General features: G+C 36.2%; 2 protein-coding genes across 2 annotated transcripts; one reads left to right on the top strand and one right to left on the bottom strand.

The window, feature by feature from the left end:
- Window positions 1–452: 452 nt before the first annotated feature.
- Window positions 453–2,561, top strand: LOC306769203 (interleukin-8-like; the record flags this gene model as incomplete). The annotated part of the gene is made up of 3 exons (XM_079257769.1): window positions 453–504; window positions 1,566–1,701; window positions 2,435–2,561. The coding sequence occupies 3 exons, from the start codon at window positions 453–455 to the stop codon at window positions 2,559–2,561; spliced, it is 315 nt and encodes a 104-aa protein (XP_079113895.1).
- A 5,548-nt stretch (window positions 2,562–8,109) lies between these two features.
- Window positions 8,110–11,146, bottom strand: trmt10b (tRNA methyltransferase 10B). The gene is made up of 8 exons (XM_079257286.1): window positions 10,979–11,146; window positions 10,295–10,403; window positions 10,074–10,207; window positions 9,803–9,955; window positions 9,592–9,670; window positions 9,085–9,152; window positions 8,804–8,927; window positions 8,110–8,730 (listed from the first exon to the last, which is right to left on the bottom strand). Exons 1-8 carry the CDS (start codon window positions 11,108–11,110, stop codon window positions 8,603–8,605), a joined length of 927 nt encoding a protein of 308 aa, XP_079113412.1. The 5' UTR covers window positions 11,111–11,146; the 3' UTR covers window positions 8,110–8,602.
- Between the last annotated feature and the right edge of the window lie 1,030 nt (window positions 11,147–12,176).

Raw genomic sequence — 12,176 nt, 5'->3', positions numbered from 1 at the left:
GAACTGCGTCTGCTGATCATATTATCATTTTCCTGTAAGAGTCAGACAGAAGTGAAAACGTCTGCAGAGCTACAACAAGCAGAAAAGAAGTTACCCTGTTGCCTTCAACCATCCACACAATCATACTTGATCTTCACGATGTACTTCTGTGGCTGCTGACCGCAGGCGCACCGTGTCTCAACCTCAGCGTGGCCTCCTGCTGTTCCCTGAACCCACCGTCCCATGACTACCTTCTGCTGCACACGTGAACACACCAAAGTGAAACCACACACATACACTAGTCTGGTTTTTTTTTTGTTTTTTTTAAAGAAAAATCACCCATAGCTAATTTCTCCATGAGCACATGATCAGAGTGTGTATAAATACTGCAGCACAAATCTACCCGTACACTTGCAGCATTTAACAGAAACCAACACTTGCTGAGGAGCCTAACAAACAGCTGAGAGAAGAAGATGAAGCTCGCCGTCCTGCTGATGCTTGCCACTCTGGTTGTGCTCACTGCCGGTAAGAAATGAGGACTCTTATCACTTCTTTAAGACAAACAAGTCAAGTCAGGAGTTCAGAGTGAGAGTTCATCAGGGGGTTTGGAGAAACGGTGCAAGCTGTCATATTTCTGCATTCACTTTCACCATATTTCAGTCATGAAACATCTGACTGGGTTTACAAGCAGGTGGGACTTGTTTTAGTGTAGAATAAACTCAGTAAGACATGAGTGGGGCTTGAAACAGGAAAAAGCCTCTTTGGACTTGTGGGTTCTTTGCAAATATGCATAAACAAAAGCAGCACTATATGCACCATATGCATTACTAAATGCGGATTCATTGTTTGTATAGTGAATTTTTAAACCTTTTGTGTTTTAGTTACAGCAAATATAGACAGTGTTCAGAGGTGAATCTGATAAGGATTTTGGCTCTGAAATTCCTCTGAAAACTGCATCTTTGCCTTTATTGTAAAAGAAGTGACCTTTCTGACCTTATTTAAAATGTGTCATATTGGTCACACCCTGCTTTAAGCATCAGTCACTGGCCTTTTCATCATGCATTATTGTTACTCCTCTGAACTCTTCATTCTTTATCAAGAGCAACATCTGAGTGTTAGAGTTGTGATGAATAAGTATGACAGGGTGAAAAAGGGAAAGAAAAAAAGGAGAAGTAGCGAGGCTGAGAATTTCACAAGGCTGCTATGAAGCATGTGGGCAGAAAGTGGAAATGTCAGCAGTTGATTCATAAATTACCAGCCTTGCAAAATAGTAGAAGTCTTTATAATCGTAAAAGAAGTCATCTCTGAGTTTTACGAGTACAAACATACGACGTCAGCAAATGATTCAGCTGATAATGTAAAAAAAATAAAGAGATAATCTCAGGTATTGGAGCACAAATGCTTTTCTTTATTGCTGCATCTTCCAAGCCTCTTCAATAAAAGCTACACTGAAAACAGCTGCATGTTTTAACTTCTCGGATGACCCAAGTAATGTCGGCAAGTTTATTTACTGAAGCTCTCATGAAGGCGTACCAGTGCTGTTCTGCTGCTTTAACTGGTGAACTGTGTTTTCTGATTGATGACAGGTATGCCGCCGATCAACAGAGACTACAACACGCACTGTCGCTGTCTTCAGGTGGAGTCGAGAATCATCCCTCCAGACAACCTGAAGAGCATCAAACTGATCCCTGAGGGCCCCCACTGTGCAGAAACAGAAGTCATGTGAGTTCATTTGACACAACAAACTGCAATGGTTTGGTTTTATTTATTCATTTTGTACTTTTCAGCTGTAAAATCATTAAACTTTGGAATTCGGTGACAGCAAGTAAACAGATGGACCATGGAGCTGGTTACTAATATAAATACATCCATGTGCCAAGTGCATTTCTACACCGTCATGTCATTTATCATCTGATTGAATCTGGCCTGGATTGCAAATACAGACATGCTTACACTGATCTGACATGTGCTTATGAATGTGTTCACCAAGACAGTGCTGTGCTGAGTTCCTGTCTCATGACACATGTCCAGTATTGGCATGAGTTGAATGAGTTTGATGAGTTTAAAGGTGGAGTATGTAAGATTTTCAATATTTTCAAAATAAATTAACTAAAAAAAATAACTACAATCATAATTAGTACGTTTCAGTCTGTCCATATTTGATGTGTTCTTAAATTACAAGTTTAATTAATGACAAAGACCCTTCTTAAATGTTTGCCAACCAGTAAAAAAAAGTGCTTTTTGTCATTTGTCATTAATTAAACTTATAATTTAATAACGCATGAAATATGAACAGACTGGAACCTACATGTTCAAAAAAAACTTTCTGATTATGATTGTAGTTATTTTATTAGTTAATTTATTTAGAAAATATTGAAAATCTTACATACTTCACCTTTAAGAACTGCTAAAATCAATATTTTGATCTTAACTGTTGTAATGTTTTCTGGATCAGAGCCGGCCTGGCGAGTGGGGAGAAGGTCTGCCTGAACCCTCGGTCCGCGTGGGTGAAGAAGCTGGTCCACTTTGTTCTGGAGAGACAGTTACGTCAGCAGGGGACGCCTACCGGCAACAAAGCCTAAAGCAGCGGTCGTGTTGCAAATCAACACTGTAGTGAAGTTAAAGCTGATATCTGCAACTATGAGCCCAACAATACCTAACCATTCTGTTGTGTCACTGTTTTCTTTTTCTGTTTGTTTTATACTTGTTCCCAATGTTAATCCAGATCTATTTGCTATTGTTTTTTGTCATTTGTCATTCACCTTTTTTTTTTTTTTTTTTAAAAAAAAAAAAGCATTTCTACTTAATGTTTTTATGTATTTTTCTTCATCAATTATGTAACTGGGTTTTTTTGGGGGGGGGGGGGGTGTTAATAGAAGCAGAAATGTGTGATAATAAGTGAAACGTGGACACTCAGCTTAACGTAAACATATCAAAGGAGTTTGTTTCTAACATTTCGCTGTTTTTATAAAGAGTCTGAATGTGACACAATGAAGGTATTGTTTTAGCAAAATGTAGCATTGTAAAATACTGTCATTTTAAGTTTGCTTAAGATAATTGAAGCATTAATCAATAGTTGGAAGGGATTGATGTGAGGATTAAAGGAAAACCAAATAAATGTTTAAAAAGTAAAGTATGTTGTTTCTTGTATTCATTCGTTATGGATAAATGCACTCCCAACCATGTTTATGTTTAGCATGTTTCCAGCTTAGTTAGCATCATGCTAACTAGCGTTAAAGTCACAATAAATCGCCGAGGGTGGATGCCATCAGTTTTTCTGTTTAGGTTTGTCATCATTAACTAAATCACTGAAGAAAACGCCATGAAGTTAACATTTACATTATGATTGTGCTGTTTTAATTCTCTCAAAGGAAAGAAAAGGAACTTTTGCACCAAATCTGAAAGACAAAAAAGTACTATCTGTTTCCCCTAAACTCTTTTCCTTGGCCATATTGGCAAATGTCATGGGGTCAACAAAGATAAGTTAGAGAAATTATAAAATTCTGAAGGAGATAGATGGATAGATAGATACTTTATTCATTTAGGGTGTTCCAAAAGTTCCCTTCAAAAAATAAGATAAATAGATGAAATTAAAGATTAATATTAAACAGTCTAATTGCAGCTGGAATGAAGGACCTTCTGAACCTCTCAGTCCTGCATCGAAGAGAGATCAGTCTCTCACTGCAGCTGCTCCTCTGTCCTGCCAGGGTATTTTGGGGGGATGTTTTTTATTATCCAAAATACCCTGAAGTTTTCTCCTAATCCTCTACTCTTCCACAGCTCTGAGAGGCTCCCTGCCTAGAACTAGCCTTCCTGACTAGTTTGTTTAGAGTCTTAGACGTTTGCAGTCCTTGTTTGTTGTTTGGACATAAACATCCAACCATAAGTCGACCATTTCTTGTCTCTTTTTTTTGTCATTTTCTGCTCTTCTCAGTGTTGTTATTGTCTTCTTGATGTGGAGTCTCTGGGAAAGAATTTCTCCTGATGGACAGTACAGTCTAAAGTTTACTAAACCAAAGATATCCAATAAATATTCTGTGGTGTAAAACTTCAACGTTACACAGAGACTATTGTATTTATGTGTTGATATATAATTTTATCATCATTGGTCTTTTAGAAATAAATACAAAGGCACAAAAAGTTGAAAAATTTGTTGTGGGCTACTCACAATCACCCTCCCTATCCTTATAATTATCTATACATATCACAGATAGTATAACTGAATAAAATTAATCAGACTTTAAACTTTGCAGCTGCAAGGAATCATAAGATGTTTTATTGTCCTTTCATAATCGATGGTTCAACGTGTCGTCAGCTAAAGGAGATTACGAATGAAGCATCTGAACCGCTCTTATATGATATGATTATATTTTATGATTATATAATATGATAAGATATTTATATTATATATAATATAACATCATATTCATATTATATTTATGATAAGATATTTTTCCCTGTTTTCTTACGAATGCATGTCTTTACATCCACTCTCTTGGCCCCCAGGAGCTGGATGTCCTCAGTCTGCTGGTGACTGAATGTTTAGGTGTGTGAAATTCTCCTGGTGTTTTTCTGTGACTTTATGACACAGCCACCTCACTGGGTTGCAAATGCACATACATTTACTTTAACATGGAACTGCTGCTACGTCAGCAGACAGAGATATTACAACACAGATTTTATTCTATGACAATTACTCACACAGCTCTCCGTTTGCTTTAAACCATCACTGCCAACTGGCTCAACTGGACCTAGTTAGCCCCGTTTTCACAGGATCCTGATTTCCATTGTCCTCCTAGTCCTGATAAACCTCATATTTACCCCAAATTACCTAAATAAGAATATCATAATCCAAGAATTAACTCGAAAACATGACTATCTGGTATTGGAGATATATTTCATAAACAATCCACAGACCACAGCGAGACAGACATACACAGCAGTTTGGGTTAACCAGACTTGTGATCAGCAGTTTAAAGGAGCTGGTTTTTACCTGTGATGAAATCTGAAAAACACCTGTATCAGTGTCTTTACTGTTTTACTGGTTTTTCTACGTCATTACTGCCAAATAAGCATAAAAGAAGCATTTAAAAATGTTCGAGAGCCCATCAAGTTTCAGCTCTGATTTCTGAGTTTTTATGGTTGAAAGCTGAAGCATTAGAAGCTTTTTTAAAACTCTTTTTCTTGTTACTAATACAAGCAAATCCTCATTAATTTGATGACTGAGAGTTTTCTTTTTATAATTCTTTCTGTTCAATAAGCTTGTACATGTCGAAAAATATTTTTGATATTTTTCCATCCATTGTAGAAAAGTGAGGCCAGCACGACTTCTCTTGTATTCCTGTTTCGACACGTTTGTTGCAGCTGAACTCCAACCTGACAGAGCTGCGTAACATGCATGTGTGAAAGACACATGAGCAACAAGAAAACAAAAGTATAAATTACTGTGTTTATTGCCTTTAACTGCATTTATCACTCTTGGTAGATTATATCAGTTTTTTTTTTTTGCCATTTATTTATTATTTCTTGCAATGTTTGTTTAGTTTTGCTATTATTGTGAACTGGTGTTTGGTCATATTTTCATCTTTTATGCATAAGCTAGATTTCATTTAAATGATAAAAAGAGGATTCTTCAAAGCAATGATCATCATCGTCAACATCATCCTCATCATCACAAGCTTAAGTAAATCTTTTCCACTTCCTGTGTTTTACTTATTATAACCTTGAGGCTTGGAAAAAAAACAGCTGATTGTGAAACTGAACATCTGCAATTCCTGAGAATTCAGTCAGTGAAATAATAGAACCGGGCTGATGACGTTCAATAAAACATCTTCCTAGAAACTCAAGCTGCTGGAGTCTAGCCATGTTTCATGCCATGCGGTTTTCTTCCGGAAAATTAACTTCATGTCATGGAAATTGTTTTGTTTTTTTTTTTTTTTGGCCTAACATGTTGATTGGCTAACATTTGATTCTTCAGATGTAATTTAAGTTGCCTCTCCCATGTAATTGTAGGTCTCCTGACATCCATCCATCCTGGTTACAGTTGTGAGAATTGTCGTCAGGAGAAGTTTTGTGGTTCTTGCAGACATTTTTGGCGTTGCATTTTGTCCTTGGGGTGATATTGTTGTACATGATTTTCCTGACAGTGGAAAATGAATTTCAAATCATCTGAGATTTTTTAAATACTTTCTCGTGTTCGGAGAGACTTGAACATGGATCAGAAATTGGAAAAAATGGAAGAGAAAATAATGGTCTCAGAGGGAAAAGAGGGGATTTTCTCCAAACTGATTAACATCTGAGAGTGAGAACAACACAAGTAAGAAATCAAACAAGAGGGTGAATCATATAAGTTTGCTGTGAGGCCACTTTGATACAGGTGTTGCCATGTAGTGATAGTGAAAGCATGTTTTCCCTCCATACAGACCCTTTGTTTGATTACAAGAACACAATTTCATCACAGGCAGAAGTGCACACAGCTTATTCAGTGCTGAGTAGTGACAAAGCACTGAACAAATCTTTTTAACTGGATTTAAATTATTTGCCTGGATTTTATTTGATCTGGATTTTAATATAAAAAAATAAAAAAAAATTTAAATATCTTTTTAACTGGATTTAAATTATTTGCCTGGATTTTATTTCATCTGGATTTTAATTTTTTTTTTTTTTTTTTTAAATTAAATATCTTTTTAACTGGATTTAAATTATTTACCTGGATTTTATTTCATCTGGATTTTAATTTTTTTTTTTTAAAAAATTAAATATCTTTTTAACTGGATTTAAATTATTTACCTGGATTTTATTTCATCTGGATTTTAATATTTAAAAAAAAAAAAAATTAAAATATCTTTTTAACTGGATTTAAATTATTTAACAGGATTTTATTTCATCTGGATTTTATTTTTAAAAAAATGTTAAATATCTTTTTAACTGTATTTAAATTATTTAACAGTATTTTATTTCATCTGGATTTTAATATTTAAAAAAAAAAAAGTTAAATATCTTTTTAACTTGAAAAATGCTTTTAAGTGATTCTGATGAGTAGAAGAAATAAGCAAAGAGCAAAAAAGATCCTTGAAAAGCTGATGCTTTAGCTTGCATTTAAAACTAGATAAGATTTTTGTATTTACAATCATGTCACGATTCAAGGAACATAAATTAATTTTAGTGTGCATAGAGCAACCAAACAAGCCTTAACTAAACTCCAGTCCAAAAAGACTCTACAGCATGACAATCACTTGTTCAGTTTGCAGGGATCGATAGAAAATATAAAACAAAATGTTTTGATTTTAATTTAAATGTTTAAATGTACAGAACCTATTTTATCTGACTTTGTGTCCAAGACAAGTTTCACCTTTTACTGCATGTGCTGGGAAAAAGCCACTGGTTATACCAACATCCTGAAACTGAAACATTCAATTAAAATTATAAAAATTTTATAAATAAATTATAATCACTTGTTTGACTATAAAGGCTATCTTACAGATTTTCTGGGGCTTTAAATGTGAAAACAAATAAGAACAAAAACATTGGTGGTCTCATCCAGTTGGCATTAAAAGAACCCAAATTACACATTCAAGATGATTAGAATTTTTGCTGTAAGCGTACTAAAACTGAGCATATCAGTTTACTTTTCTCATGCTGCTCTGAGAAGATCAACTTAAACGAGGCATGTCAGGAGCATGTAGCAACATGAAGATTACAACACAGTTGTACGGTAACAACTTAGGAAAAGATCCAAGAAAAAATTGGATTCTCGTCAAAGTATTCAGCAGTTGCCTCAAAGGAAACAGTGTTGTGGTTCTGCAGAAAGCTGTCACTGCTAAACTGGGACAAATCCAACTTCATAAATGTGGAAAGACAATGAATATTGTGCAACGCATCAGAAACCCTTGATGACGTCCAAACATTTAGACAATTGCTACTATTTTCACTGTAATGAAACTATTCTATAAAATAACATTATAATGTACAGATAAACAGATCTAGATCTAGTCAGTATGAAATATATACCAATCAAAACAAATGAAAACAGATTAGTGCCGTCTGAGGCTGAAGATTCTAATACAAATCCAGCTGTTCATGCACTGACGTAAAACATGACCGACAGAAACTGCACAGACACTGACTGCGAACTGTATAAATAAAATTCCTTTAATTCTATGAGAAATGCGGGAACATAAAGCTTTTGATTGGTGTCAGAGACAATAATCCAGATCAGAGTACATTTTTCCCCCGAAGTCCTGCAGAATAATCTGGCTGACATTGAAAAGCGGCACTTGGAGCCTCATCATGAGGTGACAAAACGTGCTGAAACTTCTCAAGCTGGTTCTGCGTCTCAAGAGTGGGATGAAGGTTTACATTTCAACAAGGCAACGGCCTGAATCATGCCAGGAAGAACACACAGTTGTAGTTTCTGAGAGAAAGAAAAAGTTCATTCCAAAGAAGCGCCGAGCCTGTTAATATTATAAAAGGTGATTTAATCTGTTACACATTATGAAAAAATGTTTATCCATGTTTTATCTCCCAACAGGCAACATCAGGGGTCTTACATCTTGAATATCCTTCAACACAAGTCATTTGTAAAAAGCAGGAAAGAATAACATTGTTAATTTTCTTGACATGTCTATGATGGAGCATGGAGTGGCGGTGAATCATGGGAGGAGACTATGTAGCCCTTTCCCAGAGGAAACCATTTCTGCAGAGCTCGCGTCCAGCTGCCAGTCTCAGAAAAAGTCAACAAGATGTCCAACACTGTAAACACAGAGAAAAATGTTAATAACAGAAATAAAATAAGTCAAACAGATAGAAGACGATCACTGCTTGCCTTGATTAACAGCCAGGATCTTTGAGTGGAAATTCTTGACGTTGTCTTTCTTTTCCATGTACTCGTCTATGGGCAGCCTCGCCGTGTGGACGCGCAGCTCTCTCGCCCTGTTCAGGCTCAACGTCTGCAAAGCAGAGATGACAGGAACAAAACTGAACCGCAAACAGGACGTGTTGATTAGAAAAGGAAAACTATTGGCTCATTATCATTTACTTTGTATTAATGGATTGATTTGTTTCTACACAATGTTTGTGTTGCTCCGGGACAATCTGTTCTATTACTTTCTGGATGCTTTCATCCACAAGACCACCAAGGATGTACACTTTGTCAGCATCCAACGTCTCCAGAGCTAAAATGAAAAAATAACAATCTGTAATGCTGCACAGATTAAAAAAAAAAACAAAACAACTATTTTCAGACATCTGTAACACCTGTAACAAGTTGTCCTTATTTTGACACAACCTCAGTTTCCTCCCTATGGTTGCACCTCCTATCCCTACCCCTCCATTTAGATGGGATAAAAATCCCCTTTTCTTCATGAGATTAAAGAGTACTAATAAACTAAAGCAGTGTTTATCTAGGAGTTCGATGATGCAGCTGAGCTAAGAAGAGGGAAACGGATCTACGAGGGTTTTTAGTTTTATTCAGTGTGGAAGTGGTAATAAAGATATAGTCGGATAGCGCCCTCTGCTGGCCAAACGAGGGGAAAAAAGTGCAGTTATATGACTCATGAACCCCACACAAAAATAATCAGCTGTGCACATGAGAACCACTGAAATCCATCTAACCTTCTTCGGCATCTGGAGTGAGGTAAACAACCGCTTCTGGAGGGAATAGGTCTAAACAGCTTTCTTCTGTTATCTCCATCTGGAACAAGACATAAAGTGGTGTTGTTGTAAATACAGCAGATGTAACAGAGAGACGACTGAACTAACAACAGCTGAGTGCCGTGTAAACTATGAATTTTGATTCCCTAAATACCACTTAATAAAAAATTACCATGTAGTTGAGGAAGCCATCATTCATGCGTATACACTCCTTGTAGAGACGACTGTCCTTTCTCAGGTCTGTCAAGTACACGTGCAGCGGCCGAGTCGCCTTCTTGTTAGACCCGTACAGCCGTCTTAACTGGCCAGCCAGTCGGCTTATCTCCTGGCCACAAAAACCACAGTCGAATGTAGGAGAATCAATAGAACCCGGCTCTGATAGAGAGACCATAGAGACGGTACCGTGACATGAAAGGCAGTTCTAAAGGGGAAGGGGTACCCACCTTGTCAGACATGCAATCTGTCATACTGAGGTCAACGCAGAGTTTCAGCCCTGTGGACCGAGCCTCAGCTAAACGCTCTCTGGCGACCGCCTTCATGACTCGTTTGGTAACCTGAGGATGATCTGTGCAAGCACCTGTACAAAAGCAGAAAAGTAACTAGAAAGGGACTGAGGACTTTTCTCATTTGTTCATCCATTTGACTCGCTTTGCTTTCTCCTTACCAGACTCCTGCTCCCGGCTGAGCTTCCTCCTCTGCTTCTCCTCTTTCCTCTTGCTCTTCTTCGCAGCCAGCTGCCGCTCCCAGTGTCGCTGCTTCCTGAGCACATTTTTCTGTTTGTTACACAAACAAACTGTTAACATGACAGAAAACCTCATGTCTGCTGTAATTTTATTAAAAACAACGAATGTTGTGCTGACATTTTGTCGTAAAAACTGTAAAAAATTTATTCTACGTTTGTTGACGGTGGATTTGTGATTTTGATGGACTTTCGGTGTTTAACAAAACACAACAGGTCAAGAAAACAAATCATAAAAAGTTGCATCAGTGGAAACAAAAATATGGCAAATGTTTCCAACTCTTTCACAAATATGATACTGTTTTATAAAAGTTATTTTGGTCCCTTCTATTTGCCATCCATCTACTGTGAAATTACATTAGGTAGATTTGGTTTTAATTATAATAAAATATAGGCGAGGGACTAGCTTTGTATACAATCATGCACGTAATCAGGTTAATACAAAAAAAAGAAAGCTGAAAAATCTCTTCCGATTATATTTATTGAATTATTTAAATATGCCTGCCTGTATGCTAATACACAGAAGCCACACTTTGTAGTAACACAGGTGTGATAAATTAAATTTAAATGAGTTCTTGTTTGGATTTTAGACAAGATAAATGAACTTACTGAACACAATGCATCATCTCTCCCTGGTCTGAGGTCCACTGCTTCAGTTTCTACATCTATATGAAGCAAATCTAGCAGTTCTGAGACTCCATGCAGCTCTGTGTCACTTATTTCTGATGTAACATGCTCCATTTCACTTGATTGCTTATTCACAAGCTCCAGAAGTACGTCTGAAATAAACAGACCATTTTCTCCTGTAATTCTGTGGCAAACATCAAGCTTGGAGTTGCTGTGGGTTCCTGGAGGAAAATATGAGAGTGGAAGCCTCTCAATGGTTGTATATGCGGTGTTGTCGGAGAGTTGCTATTTAGAGACTTATACATATTCATTACAATCTAATAAATGACGTGAAAAAGATCACAAAAAAACTGTAAAGGTAAAGAAACGGGGAAATCATGCCTGTTTATGATGAAGAGTCGCTTCCAGGTTGCGAACATGTGAGCGCGGCGATTGTGGATGACGTCAGAGCAAACAGGAAAAGGGAAAGGTGTAATTTAGTTTAATTTATTAATTAATATATTTACGCAATGAATAATTTAGTCATTAGTGAAGCCTAAAAAAATATTTTCATACACACACTTTTTCGTTCTTTCATGACGATTTTGATTTTGACGTTTTACCAGAAGGGGGCAGTGTTGAGGCGCACATGAGATCAATCACTACAAAGAAAATATATCAAATAAATTAATTACTTTAATAATTTAATTTCAATTAACTATTTTTTTTTAAAGGCCATAAAATGAAAGAGTATTTTGCTTTATTTCAGACAGTTTCATGTCTCGCGCGTGTGACTCGTCCACTGAGTGAAAATATTTTTATTAAAAAAAAAAAAAAAAAGATCATAAATACAGAACGAAAGAATCCTTTAAATGTTCACACACAGACATACAAAGAAAACGAATAACAATGCAGTGGAAGTAAAAGTGGTAGATAAAGAAGGGGTGAAAGCAAAAACAGAAGGACAAAATAAGAATAACTAAATATGAAGATATAATTCTATTTTTAGCATTCACATCTGGTCCTGATAGTTATAAAAAAAACTATACTTTTTCCTATCTGCACTGTTACCTGTTTTAGTTTTGTTTTAAAATCCCTGTTTGTGTTCTGTGCTTTGGATATTATTACTTTATTTACTTTATTTATTTGTTTTAACTCCAAATCCACCAAACACACCGTATAGGTTACAACTGTTTAAGTT

The sequence above is a fragment of the Telmatherina bonti genome, assembly GCF_933228915.1.
Source record: "Telmatherina bonti genome assembly, chromosome: 18".
Lineage (NCBI taxonomy): Eukaryota > Metazoa > Chordata > Actinopteri > Atheriniformes > Telmatherinidae > Telmatherina > Telmatherina bonti.
Note: the sequence above shows the minus strand (reverse complement) of the source record. Positions and strands in the feature narration are given on the sequence as shown.